The sequence below is a fragment of the Triticum urartu genome, chromosome 6A, assembly GCF_056163025.1.
Source record: "Triticum urartu cultivar PI428250 chromosome 6A, HENAU_Tu73, whole genome shotgun sequence".
Classification (NCBI taxonomy): domain Eukaryota; kingdom Viridiplantae; phylum Streptophyta; class Magnoliopsida; order Poales; family Poaceae; genus Triticum; species Triticum urartu.
The window spans coordinates 596,687,205-596,702,357 of NC_141878.1; the positions used below are offsets into that span (position 1 = coordinate 596,687,205).

The following is a 15,153-nucleotide window of genomic DNA, read 5'->3' on the forward strand; positions in this document are numbered from 1 at the left end:
AATCAAGAAGATGACCTGCACAACTCTCGTGAAACAAGGCCAATGCTATGTGCCAAGATTAAGGATTGCAAATATGTTTACTTTGGTCCAATATCGTATAGCAGTGTAATGCTTCATGCAGGCACTTTTTATCATTCATTTTTATTATTCAAATCTCTATATGGTTGTCATAGATGCTGCTATTACACGGGTTTTTTTTTTGAATTTTCACCGGGGGGAGATTTCCCCACCTGAATTTCCATATATGGGGCCAAAACGCCCAGGTCACCAGCATGTACAAGAATGTTTCATGGGGGGAGAGAAAGAGGGGAAGGCAAGGCAACAAGCCTCAGGCATCTCAAGGGCTGGCTAGACAGCCCAGCCATGCATCGGCTGCCTGCTTTATAGCAATAGGCAGACGCACCCGCCAAAGCACGGCGTCCTCCCTACACAGTTGCAGCAACCGAGGGAGAGACGGGGGCAACCCCTGGAAGACCACCGCGTTGCGATGCTTCCAAAGTTGCCAGCAACAGAGAAGGAGGAAGGTCGAGCCCGTCCGCACCGGTACCGAGGCAGGCGGGGATAAAGTGTGCAGCAGCTCAACGGATGAGACCGTGGGGACGACTCCCACCACAGACCAAAAGCGCCTAGCAAAAGGGCAGTCGAAGACGAGATGGCATGCCGACTCCAGGGGCGCTGGGCAGATGGGGCAGCCAGCCCCCGCCGCCTCCACAATGTGCTTCCGTAGGAGGACGTCCCTTGTCTGGATCCGGGCTTTGACCAGGAGCCAGGCGAAGAAGCGGACGCGACTTGGGGCGTAGTTCTTCCAGACAAAATCGGCGTACGACGCAAGCACCCCACCAAAGTGGCAGAGTTGGTAGAGGCCAGCGGAGGAGAGTGCAGTACCCTTGTCACAGCCTGGGCGAAGGGTCTGAGCATCCGGCTCCGAGGTGAGGGTCAGCGCCTGGATGATTGGTAGGAGCACCGCTCACTCTCTGGCTCCCACATGGTTCAGGCGGGGGACGAGGACCCCAGCAAGGCCATGTTGAAGGACGTGAGCAACCGAGGCCGTCGGCGCGGTGGTGTGAGAGAAGAGGGAGCTCATCTGGACGGAAAGGGCGCCACCGGGCAACCAGGAGTCCAGCCAGAATGTCGTAGTGCGCCCGTCGCCGAGGGTGACAGCGGTGACCGCCCGGTACACAGGCATGAGCTTGGCAAGGGAGGCCCAGTGCGGTCCGGGGAGCGTCACCACCGCTGCGGAAGTTAGCAGCGATCGTCCCAGCTCACCCCAGACCCAGAGAGCCCACGGCGCTTCCTGGCGCGAGTGAAGGCGGTGAAGGAGCTTCAGCAGAAGGCACCGGTTCTGGATCGGGAGGGCGCGAACCCCCACTCCCCCCTCCTCCTTGGGACGGACGACGCGGTCCCAGGCGACGAGACACTGGGCCCCAGAGGCTTTGTCCGTCGTGGTCCAGAGGAAGGAGAGGCGCAGGGCGTCGATCGCTCGTAGGACGGAGGGCGGGACCTCCATCGCAGACATGGCATATGTGGGGAGAGCGTCCAGTACAGCATTGAGCAACACTAGGTGCCCCCCAAAGGACAGAAGTTGAGCGCGCCAGCCGGAGAGGTAGCGCTCAGCTTTGGCAATGAGCGGGAGGAAGTCGTCCATGGTGAGCTTGTGGTTGGAGAGCGGCAGGCCGAGGTAGATTTGAGGGAAGCCCCCAATGCAGCATCCCAACTCACGGATCATGTCGTGAAGATCATCTTCGGGGACATGTACGGGCGCAACGGTGCTTTTGTGGAAGTTGATGACGAGCCCCGTCGCAGCCGCGAAGTCGTCAAGGATGCTCTTGCGACGCCGAACCGCGCTCGGCTCCGCATGCATGATGATGATGGTATCATCAGCGTACTGGAGGACAAGCGGTGGCGCATCGGCGAATAGAGGGTGACGCATCCCACCATCCCTCTTGATCATCTGTTATAGCACGTCCGCGACGAGGAGGAAGAGGTAGGGGGAGAGGGGGTCCCCCTGCCGCAATCCTTTCTTGCACTTGATCCATCGCCCGGGCACGCCATTAAGAACCACCGCGGACATGGACGACTGGAAGATGGAGTCCATCCAGTCACACCAGAGGGACGGAAAGCCACGCACCTCCATAATCCGGCGAAGGCTCTCCCAGTTGATGGAGTCGAAGGCTTTGGCAAAGTCAAGCTTCAAGACCAACGATGGAGCCCGGCGGGTCTCGTAGCATTGGACAATCTCCGTTGCGTACACAAAGTTCTCGGAGATACTTCGTCCCTTAATGAACCCGGATTGGTCCACGTCCACCACATCCGAGATCTATTGTTGAGGGCGCGTGGTCAGGACCTTACACGGAATCTTGATGTCGCAGTTCTGTAGCGAGATGGGTCGAAAGCCACCCGGAGTGAGCACCCCCTCGGCCTTGGGGAGCAGCACAACATGCGCGCGGTTGATACAGGAGAGGTTCACGGAGTTGTCATAGAACCCCTCCATCAACCGCATCACATCGCCGGAGACCAGCTCCCAGGCGGCCTGGTAGAAGCCCGGACCATGGCCATCGGGACCCGGGGCGTTGGTTCTGTCGAGGCTGGCGACAGCCGCCTTGATCTCGGCCATCTCGAAGGGGGCAACCAGTTTGGGGCCGTCCACAGTGGCCCCCCCCTCGTATAGCGCCGGCAGGTCGAAGTGCCAGACGGGGGCCCCCGCACGACCGAGTAGGGCAGAGTAGAAGGCGTGCAGGGCCTCCGCCTTGGCTGCATGACCGACGATGATCGTGCCCCCGACATCCAGAGCTTTGATCCGGTTTGACCGGAAGCGCTGGGATGCCTGAGCGTGGAAGAATCGGGTGTTCTCATCACCCTCGCCCACCCGTCGAAACTTCCCGCGTTGTCTCCAGAACGCAGCTTGCTGACGAACCGAGAAAGCCAAGGTGGCACGGGCATCAATCCGCAACGCCACTTCCTCCACTGAAAGCACACGGTATTCCTCAAGAAAGTCAAACAGATCAATAAGAAATCTGCTGTTATTATCATGGTGAGGGACAAACCGGTGACTTGCCTTCCAAACCTTTGCAGCACGACGGAAGGATTTGACTTTAGCAGCAATGTCTTTAGCACCGTCCGCGGTCCTGCGAGGGAGAGCCCGGGAAGGAGAAGTGGAAGGAAGGAACAAGGGATCAAGGAGCCATTTATTCTCAAAACGGAACTGGTGGGAGGCTGGGATGTGGGTAGAGGCAGTGACCAGGAGGGGAACGTGGTCAGAGGTGATACGCGGGCGGGAGGCAAGGGTGGAGTTGGGAAGAGCCATGTCCCAATCAGCGTTAAAAAACGCACGGTCGAGGCGCGCCAGGGTGGGCGGGGTGCGACGATTTGTCCAAGTGAACAAGCGGTCAGAGAGGGGGAGCTCAACCCAGGAGAGGGCATTGATCATGGTATTGAATCTCGAAGCAAGAGATGCGGAGAAGTTGTCATTGTTTTTCTCCTCGGGGTATCTGATTAGGTTGAAGTCGCCAAGCACAAGCCAGGGCCCCGAAACCGAATCAGAGAGAGCCATCATCTCCTCCACAAAATCTTGCGTGAAGGCGTGGTCAGATGGGGCGTAGACGTTAGTAATCAAGAAGCCGAGATCAGAAGACGTGGAGGAAAGCTCGGTGGAAAGAGTGTACCTGCCATAGTGGCAGGAGACGAGATGGAGCGCAGCGGTGTCCCAGGCCATGATCAGCCCGCCACGCGAGCCGTCCGCGTCCAGGTGTTTGAAAGACGAGAGGCGGGGGGAGAGGAACGATCGATCTTTGCCTAAGGAGAGCGAGGAAAGCTTCGTTTCCTGGATGCATGCAACGTGGGGATTAGCAGCAATCACGGCACTGCGGACAAGAGAGCATTTGTCTTTGCCACCGAGGCCTTGAACATTCCAAGAAAGAAACGAGAGGCAGTTACGGTTGACACTATCCATAACCAAGGCGAGCACCAGACATACAAGACCTACAGGGGGAGAGAAGCGCGAGGGGTAACAGGACACATGCGGGGGAGTCACAGTACATGAAGGCAAACACGGAGGCTAGCAGAAGTAAAGAAACACAACGCCCGAACGAAAGAGCCCTGGGCATCCAGCGGGCAGGGGAGACGGAGGGGTCGCTACTCATCGACACCTGCCGGCACCGGAGCAGATGGGATGGCCGCCACAGCCCTTAGCTCGGACACAGAGTTCATTCCCAGAGGCTTGAGGACGGCGGCGAGCACTTTGTGTTTGAGCACTTTGGTTTGGAGAGCCGTAGAGCAGCCTTTGAGGGAGTCTTTGAGCTCCCTCTGCTTGATGGCTTTGTCAGTCATGGAGACGTACGCGGCAGGCTCCTTGAGGGCCAGGCGACGGCTATAGCGCACGCCCGGGATGGCAGGAGCAGGGGCAGCGACGTCGGGCACCACGTTGCATGGCGCATGCATAGCGGGTACCGGGGTCGACCCAGCACCCGCAAGCACGGCAGGCACGCTGGCGTTGAGGGGACCCGACCCACCATCTCCAGTGTCGTCGTCGGAGGCCTCACCCAGCTCAGTGATGACCACCGAGCTATGGGGGGTGGAGGTGGCAATGCTGCTGGAGTGTCCCGATGCCACGGACGGCGGAGGAGCACGGATGAAGGCGGGAGACCCAAGAAGAGGCGGGGCGCCATGAAGGCGAAGCAGGGTGGCAAGCCGTTGCCCGCCACCCCCACCCTGGCGCGGAGGAGGTTGCTGCCGTGGGGGGGGGCGGGGCCAGCCAGCCTAAAGGAAAGCCTTGCATAGGCGGCGGAGCTCCGTTGTGGGCGAACGGCGGAGGCGGTGGCGGGCCGAAGAAGGGGATGTAGATGCCATCGTCGCCGTAGGAGTCCGCTTGCGGCCAAACAGCGAGCGTACTGACAGTGACAACGCGGGAGCCCCAGAACCCGCCGCGCGGCCACACGTCACACGGCACGTCCCTGGCATGCTGAATGTTTATTACTATTTTTCATGTGTTGTTGAAAATAGAATTCACTCATATATTTGTCTACAGAGGGAGTAGTATACAGTAAGCTTCATTTCACCGAGGAGATCTTCCGTTACATAGAGGTTAATTTATTTAAATATGAACTCAGAATTCAGTACTCACACGAATTTCATAGATGCTTTGATCGAGACGTACGTTGCACGTGCATACTTACTAGTACATATACAAACGATACAAGTATACCTAAGATTGTGCGGCATTGGCAATATAATTGGTTGGGGATATTAGCTTTATTTTTTTAAACATTTTTTGGAGTGGGTATACAAATATGTTCACTGGAGGAAATACACTGCTAGCGTAAATTTACAGACTAATGTTGGGTGTTCCTGCTTCAGGTTTGAGTATGCCATACGACGGTGCAATTCTTTGGTCTTTTACTTGCGTTGCTACGTGCATATACGGGAGCCCGAATACCCTGCTGCCAGGGTAACAAAATGATCCTGGTTACATCTTACCAAAAAGAACAAGTCCAACAGACAGATGATGTTATGTCAAAGGTAAGTGTTCATTGTTCAGTCTGCACGAAATGTTCATTCGGCTAAGACGCTATGTTCACCAGTATTACAAACTTGCAATCCATTTCACAACGGAAGTAAACCTAGGCAGGCAATTTGCATTCGCCAAAATACTTGACACTAATGTTAAGCTAATCTCCTTATCGTACTCAACTTAGCACTCCCTCATCCATATAAACTGTCGCTGATGGCAAGTTTTTTCTTAGACAAAACAACGCGCTCGCGCTGCAAAGCTACTGCTGTATGCACTCGACGATGAACCTGTGTATTTTGAGATGGTACTCCTTCCGATCCATATTAATTGTCGCCCATCAATTAGGGAAGCGAATCCCAACATCTGACGACCTACCCTTGTTGATTTCGTCTATAATCAACGACATCTCCGTCCACGTCCACCCACTTGGAAGCCTGCGCTTGCATTTCTTAAACCCTGGATTCTTATACAGGTTAAGGCCTCCAGGTTCACCGCTGCCTCCATGACGTTTCTGGCATACCTCACGAACTTGTCTTCTTCCCGAAACCCATAGATACTGAGCTCAGCCAGATTGTGGTGCTTGAAATCAGGGGCAGATAGTTCCAGCTCTAGTCCTTTGTCCTTCTCCTCGCTAAACTCATGCATGTACCTCCGCTTCCCCTTTATCATTTCACATAAATGATCCCGCACCTGCATTCAACCATGTCAAAAACTCCTAACTGGTCACAAAAAGTTTGAACTCCGAAAAAGAGACAATTCGCTTTGCATATTCGACCTGAGATGGAATAAAAATGAGAGATGGAGAATCGGTAGAAGAGCTTACCATGATGCATAGCTCCTTCAGACTGGGTGCACCTTGGAGTATGAACATCGTCCAAGTCAGATCGCATTCTTCAGAAATGTTGAACAAATTCACAAGACTTAGTTTGCGGAACACGGGTAGCAATTGTTTTCGGCCTTCTGGTTTGACCCAAATCTGCAAAAGAGGGGGATAATGCAGAATTATGTTAGACAAAAATAACGACTACAACCTCTCCATGACACACGTCATTCTGATAACATTAGCTGCAGACCTCCACTAACCTTTTCACATCTGAAGTTCAAATGCAGGTTGCTTATGGCTGTTTTAGCAAGCAACTCACTTAGCTTGAGCATCTTCTGCCAAGAAAGACCAATATTACTGATGCTCACAGCCTGGAGCTGTGGGACATAGCCCAAACAGAAAGGGTCATCTCGAGATAGAAACCCATTAAATTTCAGTACTGTGAGCTTTGGTACCCACTTGAGATCAACCCTCTCAAGGTTGCTATCCGAAATCACTAGTTCACGGAGTTGCGGGTGTTCCACTTCCAGCAAAGACAGATCCCCCGTGTCACACTGCCAGAGGCGCAAGAACTCTAGTTGCTTGCATATACTGAAAATTTTGGGGAAGTCTGATTCGCCTAACCTCAAATTCTCTAGCCAGAGGCGCGCAAGACCACCAAATGCGTTTGGACACGAATCAAAGAACAACATGAACCGCTTCCCATAACTGAGCAGGTCATCGACGTAACAATTGGTACGCACTTCGGTTAAGATTACAAACTCAACCGAAGCAACTTTTTGTGTTGCTATGGTGTTGGCAACAGTCTGGCCAATGAAGATGGAGTCATCTCCCAGATAGAATTGCATGGACATTAGGTGAATGGTGTATAGCCTTCTGGTCCTGCTTTCCAGTATGCTCCTGGTTGCTTCTAGCACGATGGTGTTGGCCCGAGCTATATCATGTGAGGTTAATTTTGTCCCTCTTCCGCGCTTGGGCTCAAAAGAATCGACCGTTATGATAATTTTTGAGAGCATGGCAGGGATCTGCTTCCAGCGTCTGGAGAGGATGGTGGTTCTTGCGACGTCGGTGATATCAAGTCGCTCGACAATGTTGAGCAAAACGTCATCGGGCAACTTGCTGAGCCTGTCAACTTCATTGTCCTACATTTTATATAGAAACAAATCAAAGTTGCTTTCTTACTGTCTCATAACAGGTGCAGTGTTTTAATATTTTCCACGGACAAAAATTAAAAAAATATACTTTCCCACAGAAAGACACAATTTTCATAGTACAGTTCTTTTTACAGAAAACTTCCAATCTAATCATCTTCAATCATGGCAGTACAACGAACATCAAAAATAAAAATTACATCCAGATCCGTAGACCACCTAGTGACGACTACAAGAACTGAAGCGAGCTGAAGGCACGCCGCCGTCATCGCCCTTCCATCGCCGGAGTCGGGCACAACTTGTTGTAGTAGACAGTCGGGAAGTTGTTGTGCTAAGGCCCCATAGAACCAGCACCCTAGAACAGCAACCGCCGCCGATGAAGAATAACGTAGATCGAAAGGATCCAAACCGAAGACACACGAACGTAGACGAACAACGACGAGATCCGAGCAAATCCACCAAAGATAGATCTGCTGGAGACACACCTCCACACGCCCACCAACAATGCTAGATGCACCGCTGGAACGAGGGCTAGTCGAGGAGACTTTTATTCCATCTCCAAGGAGCCACCACCGTCTCACCTTCTTGAGCAGGAAGCAAACCCTAACAAGATTGAAAAAAAGGACTAAAAACAGAGCCCTCTGTTAAACATGAAAACTCTGTCATGTACGGCTGTCACGTATGGCTGGCTTGTGCGCCTTGTGTGGCTGCCTTGTGCACCAAGGGTGGTTATAGGAGTAGGATCTTTATCTTGTTATTATCTATTATCCCTCCTGTAAACCTCCTGTAATATCTCTACAGTTGTAACCTATGAGAGATGGGTCTCTCCCCAATCAATATAAACCCATGCGGCCCTCTGTACGAGGGTAGAGACGCTTACACAAAACTAGCATGGTAATCAGAGCCTCCCTCTTCCTCATCTAGAGATCACCACCTCCATCCCATCGCCAGCATACACCTTTTTTTCGCCCCCTCCCATCCTTCCCATCTCCGGCGCCATGTCCACCTCCTCCAGCCAACTCATCTCCTCCGGCCTGAACAACACCATCTCCGAGCCTCTCACCCGTACCAATTACATTCTCTGGCGAGCCCAAGCTCGCTCCCAAATCATGGGAGCCGGGCTATATGGGTATCTTGACCAAACCCTACCCGAGCCACCTAGAACCATCACCACCAAAAACTCAGACGGGAAAGATCAGATCGGTCCGAACCCCGCTCATACCCCATGGCTCATCCAAGATCAACAAATCGTAGCCTACTTGCTCCGCAACCTTTCCAAAGAGGTCCTAGTGCAAGTTGCTTCTCTCGAGACTTCTCATGCCATCTGGTCTGCCCTAGCCAACATGTTCTCCGCTCAATCCAAGTCTTGCGTCAACAACTGCCGTATTGCTCTCTCCAACGCCCAGAAGGGTTCCCTCAGCGCCGCCGCCTACTTTGGGCAGATGCGGGCGCTGTCTGACGAACTCGCGGCCGCCGGCAAACCCATCGGCGAAGATGAGCTCATCTCCTTCATCATCGCCGGCCTCGACATGGAATATCAGCCCATCATCTCCGCTCTTGACGTGCGCATTGATCCTGTCTCCACCGATGAACTCTTTGGCATGATCTCCAACTTTGATCAACGCGTCGAGCTGTTCCAAGGAACTGGTCCCGGCGCTTTCAAGTCCTCTGCTAATGCTGCCTATCGTGGTCGCGGGCCTCCCAAACCCTCTCGGAACCCTCCCAAGGGTGGTGGTGGTGGGGGCTATCGTGGCGGTTCCGACGGCAGCGGCGGCGGCCAACTCCAGCACGGTGGCGGCGGTGGTGGTGCTCCCTATCCGCATGCTGGTGGCGGTGGTGGTGGCCACTTCCAGCACGGCGGTGGTGGTGGCGGTGGCGGCGGCCACTACAATCAGCGCGGCAACAACAACTACCAGCGCCGCAACAACAACAACAATCGTCGTCCCTTCCAAGGTTATGATGAATATCTTAACAAGTGTCAAATTTGTAAGAAAAATACCATATTGCGAAGGATTGCGACTATCGTTATGCCGAGAGCAACACCCAACGCAAGAAGGTTGCAGCTGCTGTGGACGCCTCCTATGATGTGGACACAAACTGGTACGCTAACTCCGGCGCCTCCAACCACATCACTCACGAGCTGGACAAGCTGACCATGCATGATAAGTACCCCAGGCAAGATCAAGTCCATAATGCCAATGGAGAAGGTATGGAGATAGCTCATGTTGGTCATTCAATTATCGCAACCCCTCATCGTGACATTCACCTTAAAAACATCTTGCATGTTCCTCAAACTGCCAAAAATCTTCTTTCAGTTCATCGTATTGCTCTTGACAACAATGTTTTCCTTGAATTTCATCCCTATTTCTTTTTGATCAAGGATCAGGTCACACGGAGAATTCTCTATCGCGGTAGATGCGTGCGTGGGCTCTACCCTCTTTTTCCCGAGTTCAGAAGCTTCAATAAACAAGTCTTTGGTGTCATCAAAATCTCCCCGGACAGGTGGCATGCTAGACTAGGACATCCATCTTTTTTTGTCGTACAACAAGTCCTTAGAAATAATAAGCTCCCATGTGTTGGTGAGCGTAGCATCGAAACTATCTGTGATTCTTGTCAAAAGTCAAAGTCTCATCAATTGCCATATCATATTTCTACTAGTATTTCTACCAAGCCGCTCCAACTTATTTTTTCTGATGTATGGGGTCCTGCCCCCTCCTCGGTTGGTAGACATACGTACTACGTTAGCTTCATTGATGATTTCAGTAAATTCACTTGGATTTACCTTCTTAAACGTTGTTCCGTTGTTTTCCAAGTATTTAAGAATTTTCAAGCACTTGTTGAACGCAAGTTTGATCGCAAAATAATTGCCGTCCAGTCTGACTGGGGTGGTGAGTACGAGAAATTAAACTCGTTTTTCCAAACACTTGGCATTTCCCATCATGTTTCTTGCCCTCACGCGCACCAACAGAATGGCTCTGCTGAACGCAAGCATAGGCATATTGTGGACATAGGCCTCGCTCTTCTTGCAGGTGCATCTATGCCCTTGAAGTTTTGGGACGAAGCGTTCCTCACCGATGTCCACCTTATTAATATGCTCCCTAGCCGTGTCATCAATAATGAAACCCCTATGCAACGACTTCTCCAAGTTCGTCCCGATTACAAGTCTCTTCGTGTTTTTGGGTGTGCATGTTGGCCCAATCTCCGTCCCTACAATAATCGCAAACTCATGTTTCGTTCCACCCAATGTGTATTTCTTGGCTATAGTGCCCAGCACAAAGGAGTCAAGTGTCTTGACGTACCCACGGGGCGTGTCTACATCTCCAGGGATGTCGTTTTTGACGAGACGGTTTTTCCCTTTGCCGCACTTCATCCAAATGCAGGTGCCCTCCTTCGCAAAGAAATCCTCCTTCTTCCTTCTCATTTGACCTCTTTGCATCATGGGGACGATAATTGTGATCACATGACTAACCCTCCTAACCTTGAACTTGAGTCTTCTGGTACTGCAGGTTCGGATGCTGGAGCAACAGGAAAAAATTTGATGCAAAATTGTGAAGCAAACAGGCCAAATGGGCAATATTTCATGTGTCCCCTGTGGTGCAACAACCCTGCAGCCGAATCCCCCTCAGGATCAACCCCGACAGGATCTGCATCAGGATCTCCCGAGCCGCGTCAAGATCCGGGCGGCAGCGCCTCCTCCAACTCCGCGCCTGCGGGGCCCCCGCCCACGACACGCGCGCCTCGCCAACCTGGGGATGACACGCGACGGGACGCGGGCCCGCTCTCCCCCACGCGCGCGTCGGCTTCCGCAGGTCACCCGACCGAGCGGTTCGGTGTGGAGCCGCGCGTCTACACCAGGCGCTCCCACCAACCAGCTGCGGGCATGGGAGCCGATCCTGATCTGGCGGCGGCCCCGCCTGGATCTTCTGCGCCATCTTCGCCCATGTCTTCACCAGCGCCCGCCACAGAAGATCTGGCAAGGGAATCTGCTTCGGATCTGCTGCAGCAGACCACAGGATCTTCTGCGCCAGCGGAAATTGCACCTGTTCCTGATGCACCACGCACACGTCTCCGATCAGGGGTAATTCAACATACAAATTACAAAGTTAAGTTTGGTTTGACATGTTCCACAGGTGAACCTCGTACGTTCCACGAAGCATGCAAGGATTCACGTTGGAAAAAGGCAATGGAAGAAGAATTTCAAGCGTTGCAGAAAAACAAAACATGGCATCTAGTTCCTGCACACCGAGGTAAAACTTAATTGATTGCAAATGGGTATTCAGGATAAAGAAGAAATCAGATGGCACCATAGATCGTTATAAAGCTAGGCTTGTTGCCAAAGGATTCAAACAGAGATACGGTATTGATTATGAGGATACATTTAGTCCTGTCGTTAAAGCTGCAACTATCCGTCTTGTTTTGTCCATCGCTGTGTCCAGAGGATGGAGCCTCAGACAGCTAGATGTACAGAACGCGTTCCTTCATGGTGTTCTGGAAGAGGAAGTGTACATGCGTCAACCTCCTGGCTTTGAAGACAAGAACAAACCCTCATATGTGTGCAAACTTGACAGGTTTCTTTATGGATTGAAACAAGCCCCTCGAGCTTGGTATTCACGGCTAAGTGCAAAGCTTCAGTCACTTGGTTTTGTGCCCTCAAAGTCTGACACATCTCTGTTTATCTACAATAAGTCACATATATCCATATTTGTGCTTATTTACGTTGATGATATTATTGTTACAAGTTCATCCAGTGCAGCAGTAACAGCCCTGTTAAAAGACTTGAATGCTGACTTTGCTCTCAAGGATTTGGGAGATTTGCATTTCTTTCTTGGCATTGAGGTCAAGAGAAACATGGAAGGTGGCCTTCATCTCTCTCAGGAGAAGTATGCAGAAGATCTCCTAAGCAAGGTTGGCATGCAAGGGTGCAAATCCTCACCTACACCGTTGTCAAGTACAGAAAAGTTATCTCTTGAAGAAGGTGAACCCTTGAGTCCAGATGACAGTACAAGGTACAGAAGTATGGTAGGAGCTCTTCAGTATCTAACTCTTACAAGGCCTGATATTTTCTTTGCTGTAAACAAAGTTTGTCAATTCCTTCATGCACCTACCACTGCACATTGGACTGCTGCAAAACGCATATTAAGATATGCTAAGGATACTTTGAGTATTGGTCTGACATTCATCAAGTCACCATCCACTCTTGTTAGTGCCTTCTCTGATTCTGACTGGGCAGGGTGCCTAGATGACTGACGCTCAACAGGTGGTTTTGCTGTTTTCTTTGGACCTAACCTTATCTCATGATGTGCAAGAAAACAGGCTACAGTCTCACGGTCAAGTACTGAGGCAGAATACAAGGCTTTAGCAAATGCAACTTCAGAATTATTTGGGTCAAATCCATGCTCAGAGAACTTGGGATAGGTCATGCACAACCCTCCTGTCTCTGGTGTGATAATCTTGGCGCTACATATTTATCTGCTAATCCTGTTTTCCATGCAAGAACAAAACATATCGAAATTGTTTATCATTTTGTTCGAGAAAGAGTTGCAAGCAAAGAATTGGAAATTTGTTTTGTTCACTCCAAAGATCAAGTTGCAGATGGGTTCACAAAGGCTTTGCCTACAAGACAGTTTGAAGAATTCAAGCGTAATCTTAACTTAGTTAAGTTATGATTAAGGGAAGGTGTTAAACATGAAAACTCTGTCATGTACGGCTGTCACGTATGGCTGGCTTGTGCGCCTTGTGTGGCTGCCTTGTGCGCCAAGGGTGGTTATAGGAGTAGGATCTTTATCTTGTTATTATCTCTTATCCCTCCTGTAAACCTCCTGTAATATCTCTACAGTTGTAACCTATGAGAGATGGGTCTCTCCCCAATCAATATAAACCCACGCGGCCCTCTGTACGAGGGTAGAGACGCTTACACAAAACTAACACCCTCCCGTCGGCCCTTGCCAGGATCCATCGCGCCTCCATAGCCCTAGGGCCACCGCTGACGGGGCGGGCCTGTGCCGGCGCCGGAGAGGCACTAACACTAACCTTGTTTCTTGGAGGAGAAGGAGGCGGCTGCTGGTGTCTTGACCGACTGCTAGGATTTTTTTTCGATAGTACAGTTTCTTGTAATTACCCATAAAAGTATGTAATTACCCAGTCTTGGAAAATTTCATACGTACTTCCCAAGAGACTGACGTAATTTTGATATTTCGCCGGTTATGGTTTTGGAAAAAAAATCAGCATGTGGTTAAAGTTTGACCACGAATTCTGATTATGGTTTCTACTTTTATTATTCCTTGATTATTTTTTTTCCTGCGGTGATGTTGTAAGAGGATCTACAACAAGGGGAAAAGATCAGGGGGACGAACTCACCAGCATGTCGAGGGAGGGTTTGCCGAGGCCGATCTGGCAGCAGGTCGCGTGGGAAGAGAGCTGCTCGTCTTCCTCTTAAAACTGGCGGGTACCGCGGTGCCGCCAGGCCAGATTTATATGGCAACTCGGAGACTGACTTCGAAAGAGGGCATGTTTCTGATTGTAGCCCGTAAAGGATTGGCGGATTGCGATAAAAAAAGGGAGGCGCTTCGGTTTCCGACTGCGGCTCAGAGAGCTGCTGCTGCTTCGAGGCCTCCGACGGACGGCGACAGACGATCAAGGGGCAGTGTAAAGGATTGAGAAAACTCAGCGGCTGTAATGATTCTCATGATGTGTATATCGACGAGGCAACACGTACAAGGGTTAACCGAATGTACAATCTATCACATGGTTTGAAGCTAAGCCACAGGAGTAATGGTACACCTACGTGAAAAACGTGGTGGGTTAGGATTGGACAGAGGGGGAGGAAGGGGCCCACCCCCTTAAAATCAGGGGGCAAGAGGATTTAGTTTAGGTATGTTACTTAACCTTTCGTAACGTTTTACGTAGATGTAGCATTATTGAAGCCACAGATGACGAATGATACGCGCCGGTGCGCCGGCCGGATTTACGGCCGGTCATATCCCGTGCGTACGATGTGGAAACTTACAACCGTCAGATCCAGCCTCCCCACTTCATTCCCGACCTCCCACTCCCATCTAACTTTGACTTCTTCCCAAAAAAATCAGATCAACGCACCCCCTGTTGGATGGGCGCAACTAGCGCCGCCGACCCCAGCCATGGACTGCTCAGGGGACCAACCACCGCCAGTGTGCTCACGGTGGTCCGTCGCCTCGGTTGCAACATGTCGTCCCAGCTTGTTCCCATCATCGCAGCTCTAACGCCTGCCGGCTCCAGATCATGGTCAGCCAATCACCACGGTTGCAACATCTCTTGCGTCGCCGGCGCCGGCTCGCCGGCACCATCGACCAGAAACTTCGTGTTCCAGCAAAAAAACTCAGCGAACAAAAAACTCCGGTGGCCAGTTGAAACAAAACAATCATTCCAGCAGAAAAGTCACACTAGCAAAATGAAATAAGTTTAATCGTAGGCTTGTAGCAAACGAACTAGCCGGTTCCAGCAAAAAAATGTGCTTGTTCCAGCAAAAAGAAAATGTCGCCGATGAGGGCGCTTCCCGGTTCCAGCAATAGTGGACATGGTTCCAGCACGTCGCCTCGCTGGTTGTAGCATTTTGCGCCGCTGGATGTAACTCCGCGGTGTGCCCCTTCGGTTGTAGCAGATTGCCTGACAGATCGGCTGTTGACATCGCCAGAGAT

General features: G+C 51.5%; 1 protein-coding gene and 2 pseudogenes across 2 annotated transcripts; 2 read left to right on the forward strand and 1 right to left on the reverse strand.

Annotated features, from left to right (window-relative positions):
* Positions 1-5,843: 5,843 nt before the first annotated feature.
* On the reverse strand, positions 5,844-8,528 carry LOC125517088 (F-box/LRR-repeat protein At3g26922-like; annotated as a pseudogene). The gene is made up of 4 exons (XR_015609320.1): positions 8,412-8,528; positions 6,590-7,471; positions 6,330-6,482; positions 5,844-6,196 (listed from the first exon to the last, which is right to left on the reverse strand). The product of XR_015609320.1 is annotated as an F-box/LRR-repeat protein At3g26922-like (transcript).
* A 61-nt stretch (positions 8,529-8,589) lies between these two features.
* Positions 8,590-12,727, forward strand: LOC147966962 (uncharacterized). The gene is made up of 4 exons (XM_087530990.1): positions 8,590-9,433; positions 9,472-9,687; positions 10,987-11,558; positions 12,167-12,727. The coding sequence occupies exons 1-4, from the start codon at positions 8,590-8,592 to the stop codon at positions 12,725-12,727; spliced, it is 2,193 nt and encodes a 730-aa protein (XP_087387116.1).
* LOC125517756 (small nucleolar RNA Z247) lies at positions 8,962-9,100 on the forward strand (annotated as a pseudogene).
* Positions 12,728-15,153: the final 2,426 nt, after the last annotated feature.